Source organism: Pseudonaja textilis, chromosome Z (genome assembly GCF_049901715.1).
Source record: "Pseudonaja textilis isolate UNSWEBS1 chromosome Z, rPseTex1.2, whole genome shotgun sequence".
Taxonomy (NCBI): Eukaryota; Metazoa; Chordata; class Lepidosauria; order Squamata; family Elapidae; genus Pseudonaja; species Pseudonaja textilis.
Window position 1 is genome coordinate 50199372 of NC_142008.1, and position 16111 is coordinate 50215482.

Here is a 16111-nt window from a genome sequence, read left to right on the forward strand (position 1 = left end):
GAGCGATCTCCATTCTCCTGTGTCTGATTTTCACGCTTGGGAGTTTTTCGGGGCATCGTGGATCTTAGAGAGAAGCACGAATTAGAGGGGAAGCCTTAAGGGTAGCGAGGAGGAAGGCAACCTTCTGCTATGATGAGAGATAACCCCTTGAAACCAGTGTGCAAGAAACCTGGCATTTATGGCAGGTCCGAAGCCATCACAGCCATCTGTGATCGGGAAGTGGAAAAGTAGAAATCAGCATGAGACATCAGAGGAGAAACGGCGGATTTGGACAGTCTGATGAGATGAGAGAAGAGAGCCCTGAGAAAGGTGTTTGGTAGAGGGAACCTCTGGGGAAAGTAGACTGGTAACGAATTGGTGATGACTGTGGAGCAGAGCGGAGGAAACTAATAAAGGTGAGCAGTTTGACAGTCAGAAGGAGGGGAGGCTTGGAAGAACCGAAGAGGAACAAAACCTATGAACGTATAACTTTAACATTTTATAAAAACTTTTTTGAATATTGAACTGATTCTAAGAATTGAAGAGATATCAGAGGCAGTAGTTGGGAGTTCTTCGGAGTGGAGGAATAAAGAAGAGGAACCATCTTGAAGGAGGGCAGTAATTGTGCAAATTGAGAGAGATGGAGACTAAGCATTTAAAGATGGCTGATGAAATAGAAGCGTGGCAAGCAATTTGATGAGTGGGAAGGAAGGAAGAAGTGGGAATTGACTAATACCTGTAGACTACTTAAGTATTCAAATATTTAAACAGTATATACAAATATCTGCAACAATAACTATTTTATAACATATATTTTGTTTTTTATACTACTTGATGAATTACCTTACCTATTAGACACACAATTTATATAGGATAATTAAATACATTTAAACTGATTTTATATATATATTTATTTATATAACTACTTTCCTACCCTACTCTATATTATATATGTTAAATTATTAATTACAATCTTAATAGTCAGATAAAGTAGTTAATAGAAGTACATTGATGATATGTCCTTGATATTTAATTGATAATTGATAATTATAGTTATATTTATACAAATACATTTATACTTATATTTATACTTTTTATATTTATATATGCATAGTTACATTTAATACCTTAGATTTTATCTTCCTTAAATTTATGATAGAATTGTATAACTAAACAAAGATAAAGGGAGATATAATATACAGAAAGGCATAGTAGTAAAATCGACTTGGATAATATTTCTATATTACTTGAATCCTTTTTAGATTTTTTAGATACTTAATAACTAATATATATCTCTACAGTAGCAACTAGTTTACGATACTTAGATTGAAAAACTGACATAGTTTGACATTTTCTGGAAGTCAGCTGATAAGATTGATGATTATACTGAAAGATCTTTCAGGAATTTTGGGAAATCTTAAGATGTCTACTACCACAACTGTTACTAAAATTGGGAAGAAAACAGCGTCCAACTCAGCACTGACAACAGCATCGCCAACAGGATAATTGAGGGTATGCTGAGGGTATGCTGAGCTCTGAGAAGACAAAACCTGCACCAAATATGCAAACAATACTAGCAGCACTTATGACAATACAAGAAACTATGATGAGAACCCAAGACATGATAACAAGAAATCACAAAGGCTTTAAAAGCGAAATGGGGGAGATGAAAGGAGAAATACGGAAACTAGATGACAAAATAGGAACAATCCAACAGGCAATAGACAAGACAGAGCAAAATAAAAAGGTGGTAGAAACAAAGGTCGAATAGACAGATAAGAAGGTAAACACGATTGAACAGAAACTAATGAAAAAAAAAACAACCAAGAAATTAAAAGAAGCAATTTCCTACCTGGAGATGGGGAAAGCTGATTTTTTTCTTAGATTTGAGAACGTGGTGGAAGAAAGGAAAAGACCTACCTAAAATAATGTCAGATCTACTGGCAGAGGCATTACAAAGGGATGGACAAGAGGTCTGAAGAGAAATCAATGAGGTATACAGAATATATACCAATTATAGACGCTTCAGACTACCACATAAGATTCAAATTACCGCATAAGATTCTCAAAGAAATTAATAAGGGACAAGATATATAAAATGACAAGAGATGAGCCATTGGTTTTTAAGGGTGTAGAAATTGTGACTCTAAAACAAATTCCAAGAAGAATAAGAGAGCATAGAACTATTTCTGGCTTCACAGTTGAACAAACATAACATCCTATTTAGATGGCTCATCCCAGAAGGGATGCTGATATTGTGGCAGGACAAAAAGTTTAAAATAGACAGCATAGACAAGGCAAGGGAATTTTTCGATCTCTACGTAATATCAGAAGAAGATCAAGCCAGTAAAAAAGTTGAGAGTAGGAGCCAGGAAGAACAACAGTCAGAGGAAAGAGAAGTAGAGCAAGAGGAAAGAGAACAGGAAGAAACCAAAAACCAAAGAGAGGGCGTAAGAACAAGGCATCAAAGAGAAACAAGAGCAAATAGATGTTAATAAATAACACACACAAAGTAGGATGGAAGAAGAAATTAATCTCCATTAATATCAACAGCTTAAACTCACCAATAAAAAGGAAAAAATATTAATAAAATATAGATATTATATGACTTCAGGAAACACATATACAAAGACACCATAGCAAACTATTGGAATCAACAAAACCGGGGGCATTATATGTATCTCTGGCTCAACAAAAAAGGGAGGGAATGGCGGTATATGTTAGAAAGCAGCTACAATCTAAACAGGTCTATGCAGATGAGGAGGGTAGAATTCTAATGCTGGAAATATTTGTAAAATATAAGAAAGTATTATTAACAGTCATATATGCACAATGAAAAACAGGAAGAATTTCATAATAAATTATATAGGAAATTTAAGAGTTGGAATATGAAAACATATATCCGGTAGTTAATTTCAATGCAATAGTGAACCCCAAAAAAAGATGACGTGAGAAACAGAGACAAGAAAAAAAGGAAAAGACTACCGAAAATATTCTATCAAATGACAAATGAATTGGGACTAAGAGATATATGGAGGGAAATGAACCCAAACAAAAAACAATATACTTACTATTCGACACCACATAAATCATAGTCACGATTAGATATGATATGGATAAATATGGAAATAGAGCAAAATATAAAGGAAGTAGAAATTGAAATAAATACATGGGCAGACTTCAACCCTATTAAAATTAGTTGGAAAGGATTGAAAAACAGAAGAAGAGGGATGTTAAATCAGGAAATTCTAAAAGAAAAAGAATGTGTTAAGATGATGGAAAGGGATTTAGAGAACTTTTAAAAAGAAAATAACAGCAAACGTCAGCTCAGAACCTATGGGACATGAAGGCATACATAAGAAGTTTAGCAATTTCATACAGTGCATGAAGACGTAAAGAAAAGAAGGAAAAACAAACCGGATTGCAAAATACACTCATGGAATTAGAAAAAATATTACAAAAAGAACCACATAATAAAGCAATAAAGATTCCAAACTCTTTGATATCTTGTTTGTATCTGCTATGGATTTGTATATATAACCACTGGTCAATTTTAAATCCCTGTTCCTGTAAGTCCTGTCGAGTTCTTAATTTTCCTAGAGGGTCTAATAAATCTTTATATTTAGTCGTTTTTGTTATATCCAAATTGTTGGGATGCACCATTGCCTCCGCTTGTTGAAAGCCAAATCGGAATTTTTAAATAATGTTTTTGCATATTTTTTCCAATTAGTTAATAATGAATCTCTAATAAGGTGTCTATGAAAATACGACTGTTTAGTTTTCCCCACATCCCATAGAAATGCGTGCCACCCTCTCTGAAGATCGTGCCCTTCCAAGGCTAAAGTTCTTTTATTGAGTAAATTGACCCAGTCTTTTAACCATAATAAGTTGGCTGCCCAATAATATAATTCCCAATTTGGGAGCGCTAGCCCCCTCTACTTTTGCATCTTGTAAAGCCTTAATATTGATTCTAGCTTTTTCCCTTGCCAAATAAATTTAAGTGTTACCTTATTTATATCTTCAAAAAAAAATTTGGGTAATTTAATTGGGATTGTCTGGAATAAGTAAAGGAATTTTGGTAAGATGTTCATTTTGATCGTGGCAATCCTGCCCAGTAGAGAAAGCTGCAGCTTATTCCAAGATTCTAGGTCTTTCTTAATTTGCTGTAATAGTTTATCATAATTATTCTCTTTGAGCGATTTACTATGTGGTGTTAACCATATGCCTAAATATTTGACCTTTTTGTTGCCTGTATCCCCATGGTTTTTTCTAATTCTTTCCTCTGATTCTCTGTTAGATTTTTAGTCATTAATTTTGTCTTATTTCTATTAATCTTTAATCCTGCTACTGAACCAAATTGTTCTAGTTCTTTTATTAGGTTATGTCCTTTTTCCATGGGTTCCTCTAGGAAGAAAAACCATATCGCCTGCAAACGCCTGTAGTTTATATTCCTCTGCTTTGACCCTAACTCCTGGATTTCAGAGTTTTGTCTTATCCGTGTTAACAGTGATTCTAAAGCAAGTATAAATAGGAGGGGTGAGAGGGGGCAACCCTGTCTAACGCCCTTTTCAGTGTTTAATGGGCCTGTTCGTTCACCATTAATTAGTATATTGGCCTGTTGGGTATTGTAAATTTTGTGATAATGTTCTCGAATTTAGTGCCCAGACTCATGTTATAGATTTTTTGTATTAAAAAGTGCCAATGTAGATTATCAAATGCTTTCTCCGCATCTAAAAACATGAGTGCAAATTGTTTCTCTGGATGAACTTCATAATATTCTAAGACGTCAATAACGGTTCTTAGATTATTTTTGATTTGGAGGGATGGAAGGAAACCATTTTGGTCTTCATGAATGTATAAATTTAAAACTTGTTTTACTCTATTTGCTATAATTGAGGTAAATAATTTATAATCAGCGTTTAAAAGTGAGATTGGTCTATAATTGTTGATATATCTGGCATCTACATCCTCCTTCGAATTAACGAAATCAACGCCCCTCCATGAGTCTGGCATTTTGGCTGCTAAAAGTACTTCGTTAAACACTTCCAGCATCAGTGGCCCTACTAACTCTATTGTGGCTTTGTACAATTCTACTGGAACTCCGCCTGGACCAGGATTTATTATTACTTTGATTCTCCATTGCAGATTTCAACTCAGACCATGTAATATCCTTATTTAATAATTCTTTCTCTCCTTCCCCTATTGTTTTATCATTCGTATTCTCCAGATAAGTTCTTATTTTGTCTTCATTGATTTCTTCTTTTTTATATAATCTTTGAAAATAGTTTAATATAATATCTTTTTTCTTCTCAATCTCATGTTGTGGTATGCCTTTCTCGTCTATTAGTTGGTGTATCAGTCTCTTTTCTTTTTCTTTTTTAAGTTTATAAGATAGCCATCTTCCTGGTTTATTAGCGTGTTCAAAATAATTTTGTTTGGACCTTCTCAAGCTAACTTCTATTTTATCTTGTTCAATTAAATTCAGCTTATGTTTGGCTAATATTAACTGGTTTTGTATTCCTTGGATCTTAGGTTTTTTGTAATTGTATTTCTAAGTCTTTGATTTGTTGTTGTAATACGTTTTGTTGGGCATAAGTTCTCTTGTTTCTCATAGCATTATAGGAAATTGTTGTACCTCTTATAATTGCTTTCATAGTATCCCAAATATTCTGTTTTGAAGTTGTTTCATTATTATTATCTTTTAGAAAATAGTTTAGCTCCTCTTTCAGCTTATTAATATACTCTTCTTCATTTACTATTTGGGTGTTGAGTGTCTATCTTTTTTATTCCTCTCTATCTCTCCAAATTAGCTGTATTGGGTTGTGGTCAGCCCATTCATTTGGTAGGATTTTAATTTCTTTTATTTCATTAGCCAAATCCAAATCCATCCAAGCCATATCTATTCTAGTCCAAGTCTTATGTGGATTAGAATAGTATGTAAATTGTTTCTCTTCAAGATTCCGTTCCCCTCCATAAATCTTTTTAAATTTAACTCTTTCATCATTTCCTTACATGCCGCAGAAAGTTCCCTTTTCCTTCTTGTTTTTTCCCATATTACTATGGTCTTTTTGGTAGTCTGCAATGGAGTTAAAATCGCCAATCAAGCAAATGTTCCTTTTTCAAAGCCTACTATTTTTTGGTGGAGGTGTTTAAAAATTTCCTTGGTCTTCATTTGGGGCATAGATTGCTACAAGTAAAAATGTGATGTGGTTTATCCAAACTTGTATAACCAGAGTTCTTCCTTCGGATCCACCAGGTTAATTCTGCCCTACATCTTGTTTTACGTAAATTGCAATTCCTTTTTCTTTTGTTTATCGGCCGTGCCGTAAAAAGTTTCTAATTTTGGACAAAGATGTCGCTTCATCATTTTTCAAAAATATGTGTTTCTTGAAGATATATTATATCTGCGTTATGTTGAATAAGTTTTGAAAGTATCCTTTTTTTTTGATATTGAATTTAATCCATTTATATTGATGGAGAGCAACTTCTTCCCTCCACCATTTATCTCACGCCTGCTTAGATTTTTGCCTAGTAATGATTCGATTCTCTTGTTGTTGTTGTGGGATTTGCTCTTCTCTCCCAGGTTGTAGTTTATCACTTCCTGAAATTGGAGAAAGTCGTTCCTTTTGGGTTCTGTGATGATATCGGTCCTCCTGTGGTCTCCTTTAAGTTCTTCTTTAGTGGATTGACCATTCGATCCGTGAGCTGTTGATAAAAATCTTGGGCCTGTTCTATCGATTCTATTTTGATTTTCCCTCTCTTTCCATGCGTAATTAACATCCTTTCCGGGATTAACCATTTAAATTGATTCCTTTTTATTTAAATCATTAGCTAGAAATTTATAATCTTGTCTTATCATCCTCACTTTCTTTGAATTTGTTTTTTAAATCATAATTTCTCTGCCTTTATATGATATTGTTTCCTCCCTAGACATTTTCAAAATTAAATCCTCAGACATCTCCTAGAGAAGTGGATATGGATTTCTCTTGGACAGTTGTTATGCCTGGCATAGCTTGTGCTAACCCTATATACCTCATCAAACTCTTTAATTAGATCATCTTTTTCCTTTCCTAACCATTCAGCCAATATTTCTGCCATCAAATGTTCCAACTCTTCATTTTTTGCTTCAGCCACATTCTGAACCTTAAATACGCCATTGCTTTGTCCATCTCGAGGTGGACCAGTGAGTCTTCCGTTTTCTAAGTACATTTTTAAATTCCTCATCCATCCTTTCAAAGTTAGTCTCCATGCGTATTGTTCTACTCTCTATATCTTTATTTTCACTTTGTTTTTCTCCATGGCCTGCTGTAGAGACCCGATCTTACCCTCCACCTTCGATATATCCACTTTCATTTCAGCCTTCAATTTCCCCATCTCATCTTTCAATTCGCTTATATCTGCTCTAGTTTCATTGTGATTTTTAATCATCATTTCTTGCATTTTAGATATAGCTTCCTGCAAGGATAAGTTTGCATATTAATGGTGGGGACATTAGGCTGCTTTTCCCCTGTTAAGGACTCCTCAATAGTTTTTTGAGTTGTTGCTGATGCAGGAAGAATGGATACAAGATATGAGAAAGATGAAACAAAATTACTTTGAACATGCGAACAAGCTGGGAAGGTGAGTAGCCTATAAATTAAAGAAAGAAAAGGAGAGAAATCAATCCAGCATTTGAAAGATGCTGACGATACAATTACAACACCTAATGGAAAAGAAAAAACATATTATCAAAACTTTCTTTGAGGAATTATATAGGTGGGAGGATATAACAGAAGAGAATATTCAACAGTATTTAAAAGGGAAAGGGCTAGCTACAATCCTGGAAAAAAGCAAGGAAGTGATGAATAAAGAACACCAAGGGAACTGCAGGAGGTGATTCAGAAGCAGAAAAATAGGACACCAGGACCAGACGGCCTCCTGGATGAGTTATACAAAACACTTCAAGAAAAATTAGAAACACAACTGTTAGATCTATACAATGAAGCCCTAGTGACAGTGAATTTACCCAAATTGTGGTAAGAATATAGCATTAATCCCAAAAGAGGACTCAAACCATCAGCAAATCCAAAATTATAGGCCCGTATCATTATTGAATGTTGACTATAAGGTATTTATGACCATAATGGCAGAAAGGCTTAAAGGAATATTAAATCATATTATACATAGTGATCAGAATGGATTTCTGCTGATAGAAAAATTAAAAATACTAGCATGGTAATAAATGTATTAGAAGATTATGAGACATATCCTTTGGACTCCCAGATTGGGAAATGTACTACCAGGCCACAGCCATGGTATGGATTAAAGATTGGATCAACCTAGAAAATAAAAGAATATTGTTAATAGAAGGCCATGATCTGCAAAGAGGGTGGCATAGTTTCCTATGGAACAGAAAAAATAAGCAACATTCCTATTTTCAGAGATATCAAATTAGAGATGCATTAATTCAGATATGGAGTAAAATTAAGAAGAACCATTAGGTTAAAATACCATGCTGGCTGTCAACAAAGGAGGCACTAATTTATCCAAATACAATGGATCTGGTGAAAATGAGGAACTACATAGATCTGTTAGATGAACAAGGAAGATTAAAAACTATACAGGAATTACAACAACAAAATATAGATATAGACTGGTGGCCATATATGCAAGTATAGGCAAGGCATAAAAAGGACAAAGTAGAATACAGATTTTATTTGGACAAGCAACAATTAGATGAAATCCTACAAGGAACAGGAAAAAAGGAAATCTAAAATATACAATTTCCTTTTAAATTTTAAGATGGAAGAGGAGGTAGTTAAGGAAACAATGAGAGCATGGGCAAAAAATGTGGGACACTATAGATCTGGAACATTGGGAAAGAATGTGGAGGACAAATTATAAATTAACTATGTCTACAGCGTATCGAGCAAACGTACAAAACGTTTTTCAGGTGGCACTTACCCCCTGCAAGGTTAGCAAAAATGTTTGCGAATCAAAACCCAGGATGTTGGAAGTGCAAGAAAGAAAGGGATACCTACTTCCATATGTGGCGGACCTGTCCGGAAGTCAAAAAATATTAGAATACAATTTGACTATGTTAGAAGAAATAATAAAAGATTGAATTTCAACCAGAACTATTTTTATCAGGTATAATAAAAGGGAAATATAGTAAAAAGGATAGATATGCTGCATATATTAACTGCTGCTAGGATCTCATATGCACAATCTTGGAAACAAGGAAATATACTATCAGAGGGAGCAGTCATAAAGAAAATATTAGACTGTGCAGAAATGGATAGGCTGACTCTAAAACTAAAAGATAAAGAGGAATCTACATACTATACAGTATGGGATGCCTGATATGCATGGCTTAAGAATAGGAAGAAAAACAATGCTTTGATTAAGAATAGGAAATTATATATATATATTAGAATAAATAGATATATATGATGAAAATATGTGATATAAATTTGGAATAAGGAAAAGAAAATGTGATTGTAATATAATAAGATAGTATGTATAAAAATAAGATAACGAAATGTAAATGATGTCTTGACATTGACGCAATTGTGTATATAATTTTATTGTATGTTTTGAAAACTTCTGAAAATTGAATAAAGATTACTGGGAAAAAAAACAAAGCATTATTGACTGATATTCTTTTTAAAAAATTATTATCAACTGTAATCACTGCCTTCCTATGTTTCTTGCAGGGTATAGATGAAGGCCCTGAGGGACTCAGACTTATCTCTGATGTAATCCGGGGGAAAATGGAAATAGATATCAGTGTGTTGATGGGAGCAAACATTGCCAATGAAGTAGCTGCAGAGAAATTCTGTGAAACCACAATAGGTAAATTTAAAAAAATAACATGTTTTTCAATAAATACCTCCATTTCAATTTTCCCCAATCCTCGGTATTTCCTGCTTTTGTTCATATTTGGTCTGTAATGCTATCCATGGATTAGTAATAAGTAAGTGTCATTGAGCCTAGTGATACTGAAATTTATAATATGATATTGCCTGCAATCCTCTGGAACAGGAATAAGTAGCAAACATTTCCTTTGTGAGAAGAGAAAGTATATTCCCACCTGTTATTCTCCTTAAAAAAAAAAGAAATTCCTAAATTTCCAGCTGTGTTTTTAAAAATATCAACAGAGTTGTTGCTCATAACATTTGGGTGGGTTCAGGAATATCTACAGCAACAATTATTGGCTTCAAAATGACAAATGCAACTGGGTAATCAAAACTCTGCTCCTTATAACTGACCATTGCATGCATTATATACAGAGGTGGGATGCTACCAGTTTGGCCCAGTTCTATAGAACCTGTAGCAGCGAAGAGCAGCTGACACTGAATCAGTTTGGTGTTTGGCCTACCCGCCTGCCCGGGCTCTAGGTTGTCGTTTATTACCTGCTTTTCCCTCCTCAGCTGCTTTGTGCAGCCCAACTGAGGTTGAAAAAGCAGGAAACAAAAGGATTTTCAAATGCTGTACACCCACACCCTGCGCTTTGTCAGCTGTCCAGGCGGCATAGCTGATGATTTCTTGCAAACACTGCATACACAATTGTCCCCAGTTCGGAGAACCAGCAAATCACTCCACTGGCTGGCCCCACCCCTCCCCGCCCACTCACTCCTTACCTGGCATGCGAGCCATCCAACTTGCCTGGTTTGTAAGTTGCTATTTTTCCATTTTTTCCCCTGACCATTAGCTGTTCTGCTCTGCCAGGAGATTTAGATTAGCTAGAAAGCAGGAAATCCTAAAAGCAGAGCCGAATCTTCCTTAGGACTGAAGTGCAGACTCAAGTAGCCGATTGCAGATAGATAGATCTCTAAGTTAAACTGTGATTCTGTGAGCAGTTCAATTTGCCTGCCTGCTTTGTCTGCTTTTGGTTCTTTTTTTATAAAAAAAGTCAATATTTACATACATGGTGTGTTGTGAGTTACAATATTTACATTCAAGCCATGCCCACCCAGTCACGACTACCAAGCCACACCCACAAATTAGGCCACACCCACAGAACCTGTTGTTAAGAAATTTGAATCTCACCCGATTATATATGTATAAAAAGAATCAAAGTTTTGATTGCCAAATCATGCCTCCCATTCTAAAGCTATAACTACTGCTGCATATGCCTCTGCTACTGCTCTGCACTGCCATTGCAATAACCTTTTGCTCTCAATAAAGTTTCATTTTGTTTTTCATTTCAGTAACATTGTAAAGCCAGGGAAATGATTGAAGCCTTGTCGGTTAACAGGAGTGCTGATTTACTACCAGCTTATCAAGTACTTAGGAGCCAAAAACACATATTCCAGTAGAGAGAAGTTCCCTGAAGATGGGCATGAGTTCAAAAGCATGACAGAATAAATCTCTGGTCCCTGTGACCGATCCAGATTTGATCTTAAAGCAGATTTCTTCAAACAGAAGTCCTCCAAGTATAGCCCTTGGGACTATAATTCTAGAATATTTAACCAGGATTGAAATCCTGGAAGTTATTGGGCCAAGGCATCCAGAGAACTACAGATTGAATTATATAGGGAATAGTGTAATCCAAGATAGGCCCACTTAAAAAGAAATTCTATGGAGGTTCAATGAGTCTAACTATCATACAAGCACAGCAATATGAAACAATAGCTTGACTTACAGTATATCAAGGCCCTCCAAATTCTCCATGTGTTTTTGTCTTATAGCTGAGAAATCAGGTCTTACGTATTGCCATTGTATCTCAAATACACCTGTTTTGTCAGTAATATGTTTCTTTGATAAATCAGGATGCTAGAGGTATGAAATATGTATTGTATTGGCTGATACAGTATTAGCCAAAGGATAAAATAGTTTCTTTATATTTTATTCACTATAATACACAAATATAAAAAGAGGCCTTTAATAGTAAGAATGAATCAGATGCAACCAGAATCAGATGCAACCAGAAATCAGAATCCAAAATCAGAATCAGATACAACTAGAAATAAAATATGACCAGACAGCATAGAATTGAACATATATACAAGAATCATAAGGTACTAACCTTATAGATTTTCCCCAAATGTGCTTTTCCAAAGGGCAACTGGCCTTTTTGGTTTTTTTCCTTGAAAACATTTCGTTTCTCATCCAAAAACTTCTTCAGTTCTGACTCTTCTGAACCTTCTTGGATAAAAAGTGAAATGTTTTCAAGGAAAAATGCAAGGAAATCCAGTCCACTTGCCTTTTGGAAAAGCACCTTTAGAACAACCATGACCTGGATGATTGAGACCTCTAGAGATTTCTTGGTTCATTTTTCATCTCTTACTGGAATCCTATCTCAGCTAATCTGATATGAATTGACAGTTGCTCCGAAATCAGGAAGGATTTGGAGATACACTGTGCTGAAGATTCAATAGATTCATTTTTAATTGTGTTGTGTAAAAGTTTTTTGTTTTTTGTTTCCTGCTTGGAAATGCTGAGATGATAACTAAATGACGTTAACAATTTTCACCTTTTCCTCTCCCTACTTCCCAACAAAAACAGGGTGTAAAATATTGGAAAATGGCCTCCTTTTCAAAGAACTTCTACAGACTCCAAACTTCCGAATAACTGTTGTGGATGATGCTGATACAGTTGAGATTTGTGGTGCTCTTAAGGTACTTTTTTTGGTGAAGATGGCATTAAAAAAGTAACTGCCTCCCACTTACTCATACGACAAAATCAGGGGTGTCAAACTCTCATCATCATGGCACTGTCACATGATGTATCGGGATGTTTTTCCCCTTCACTAAACTGGGCGAGGACAGGACCAGCATGTGAGGCATCTGGCCTCCGGGTTGCGAGTTTGACACCCCTGGACTAGAGAAATGCTTGGTGGGGAGTTTGTTACCAGAACTAATTTCAGTGTTTGCCTCCTCTGCAATCTTCAGTAACATGTTGATGCCAAAACTATCTTATTTGATTAATGCAAAATTTCTCTCAACACTCAGGAACATCTTCCTCTCATTTCAAAAACTCTTTGAAACAGAAGTTTTAGATTTTTATTGTTGGTTAGTTTAATGGTAGGCAACAAGAACTAGGACAGCTTTTTCCTGCCCTATTATATTATATCTCTTGGATAAAGTTGGAATGGGACTGAGTTCGTGCAAGATTCATATAGAATTAAAATAGGTAGCCAAGATTGGTAACCGGGGTGGGTTGCTACCGGTTCACCCCGGTTCAGGTGAACCCATAGCTAATTTAATGGCCTGTTAAATCTCACCCCTGGCTGGCCCCAGCCACCCCTCTCAGGAGTCCCATGCAGCCTATTTTGGATGCCAAGTAAGTGCAGGGCACATGCGGAGGCTTGGGGAGGATGAAAAATAGGCCTCCCAAAAGTTCTGGAAGGCCAGAAATGGGCCCATTTCCAACCTCCAGAGCCCGGGGGAGGACAAAAACATCCTCCCCATATTACAGGAGGCCGACTAGGCCATGCCCACCTTGGCCATGCCCAGCCAGCAACTGGGCAGAGAACCAGTTGCTAAAATTTTTGAAATATACCCCTATTTGTAACCATGGTAAATTAAGATTTTTATATCCTGGTTTATAATCCTAAGTGACACTGAAGAATTTCTCACATTGCAACACATCTTTTCATATCTGAATGGGTTTTCAGACAAGATACAAGGCACTGGAAATGATAATTCTTAGAATTTCAGCCAACACACCACTGGGATATAATTCACTACATAAAGGTGATAGATGAGTAGTTCATATCGTATTTGAAAGCATTTCCATCACAGCAAAGAGTGCTGATAAAATGTAAAATTAATTCTGGAAATTGGTAATTGTTTAAGACTCTTCACTATTAACATACACAACAAACTTACTTTCAGAAATCAGAATTTCCTTTCTTCAAGATAATGTAGTTGTTTTATCACCAGATAATACTGATTATTTATACATAAGGCCATACATAACCAGTTTGATTTTAAAATGTGTCTGTCCAGAAAAAAACAAAAGAAGCTGGGGTGGGCATCCTATTGGTTAAAGAGGATTATATGAACAAACTTTCCTTCAGCGGAGTGGCTTTGCCCAGCAGACTATTAACAAAAGATATCAATGGTATTTATATCATTTTGCGCTTGTAACATGTTTTCAAAATTCCAAATTTGCTTGCTGGCATCCAATCAGCTTTCGTGACTTTCTGACAGTCAATGGGGAAGCCACATTCTCTTAACAACTGTGCTACTAACTTAACAATTGCAATGATACATTTAACAATTATGGCAAAAAAGGTCATAAAATGGGGCAAAATTCACTTAAAAATGTCTCACTTAGATACAGAAATTTTAGGTTCAATTGCGATTGTAAGTCAAGGATTCTATGTGTATAACTAAGTTCAATGAGTTCTTTCATTATCCTGTGGTCTCTTTGCCTTTCCATGTCATTTATTTAGAACATAGTGGCAGTAGGAGCTGGCTTCTGTGACGGTCTTCGCTGTGGAGATAATACCAAAGCAGCTGTCATTAGACTTGGATTAATGGAAATGATAGCTTTTGCCAAAATCTTCTGCAAGGGGCAGGTCTCAATTGCTACTTTCCTGGAGAGCTGTGGAGTTGCAGATTTAATCACAACTTGTTATGGTGGCCGAAATCGGAGAGTGGCTGAAGCATTTGTTAAAACAGGAAAGGTATATTACTTGTGGTGTCAGGGATACTTTCAACCGAGGAAGCTAACATATTTGGAATGATTCTTTTGTGACTGTATTAAAGGGTAATAAGGTACGTTTTTGCACTTATAACTTATTTATAGAAACATAAACTCAGTAACTGCAAACTTACTTTTTTAAATTTCTAAACAGTACTGAAATTACAGAGTGGCCAAAAGGGGCCACTTTCCTTTGATTTTATGATGAATTTCTTAGTAAATATTATAGAGGATTCTTAAATTGCGTTAAACCAAAAATAAGAAAAAAACAAATCCCACCCAAAGGTTAGTGACCATCCTGAATCAGGACTTCTAAAAGTGCTTCAAGCAATAACCACTTTATTAAGAGTCATAGTAGAGTTAAGCAAAGTCATAACCACAATGCCAGTGTATTCACAAACTGATAATAGCAGATTAGCTGCTAATTGTAATAAGAGTAGGACTTACTAATTGTTTGCTTTGGTAGATTGGTAAAGAGCTAATCAACTCGGAAGTAGGATTTCTATCTGAAACTGTTAGCAAACAGGTGATATGGGGAGTACTAGTCATCTTACCTTATCTATATCAATAAAACTTAGACATAGTTTTTTTTTAACATTTAGAGTATTGAAAAACTGGAGCAAGAGATGCTGAATGGGCAGAAGCTTCAAGGACCACAGACTTCTGCAGAAGTGTATCACATTCTTCAGCAGAAAGGTTTGGTGGAAAAGTAAGAAACTGATTTCTTCCCCCTATTTTTAACCCCAATACCTACTAAATCTGCTCCAAAAACTTGTATTTTATATTAGGATTGTATTAGGAAGTAAGGACTCTCTTCTACTCAAGAGAAACTGCTAGGACTGAGGTACTAATATTACTGAGTTATATATTTAAATGAACTCCCAATAATAATATTAAAATACAAATTATCTTATTCTGCTTGTTTGACAGAAATTCAAACCATAATTTTGTCTGTAGTCCTTTTCAAATTGTGTACATGCATACTTGTGTACATGTTGTGTACATGTTTGCACACAAATTGTGTACATGTTTGCATGCTTCATTACTTGAAAATTTATCCTAACTTCCTGCAGTAGTTTTCCTGTAGTTTACTTTCTCTAATCATAAGCAATATACCAATTTGTTTAACTTGCCTATTTGGGCTGAGAAAGAGTGACTTGTCCAAAGTCGTTCAGCTGGCTTCCATGCTGAAGGGAGGATGGGAATCTGGGTCTCCCCATTCCCAACATGTTGGCACTCAATGATACATTGTAAAATAACTTTTGCCTGCAGAATGTAGTGAAGGAAAAAGAAGATACGTCTCTCCTCTAAAATTTTTGTGGTTTTTTTTATGGACAGTACTTTAATTTAGGGATTAGTCCATTTAAATGTATTTGCTGGAACAGAAAAAGAGATACAAACCAAATAAGTAAATGGTACTTCAGATTTATTTTGGTCACCAGAGCATTAAAAAAAGTTAAACACCAATAGTTTCATAGTTTCATCTCCTGGTAAGATT

The 16111-nt window shown here is 35.4% G+C and overlaps 1 protein-coding gene across 4 annotated transcripts in view; it reads left to right on the forward strand.

Moving 5' to 3' along the window:
* GPD1L (glycerol-3-phosphate dehydrogenase 1 like) overlaps positions 1-16111 on the forward strand; it is a 28168-nt gene that overhangs the window by 9203 nt on the left and 2854 nt on the right. For 3 of the 4 annotated variants that reach the window (XM_026717784.2, XM_026717785.2, XM_087915372.1), the window contains 4 exons: positions 9675-9813; positions 12469-12581; positions 14363-14596; positions 15216-15322. In XM_026717784.2, the coding sequence (XP_026573569.1) occupies positions 9675-9813; positions 12469-12581; positions 14363-14596; positions 15216-15322 (593 nt within the window). Of the gene's footprint in view, positions 1-9674; positions 9814-12468; positions 12582-14362; positions 14688-15215; positions 15323-16111 lie in introns of those variants that run through there. The other variant, XM_087915373.1, reaches the window with a different exon arrangement.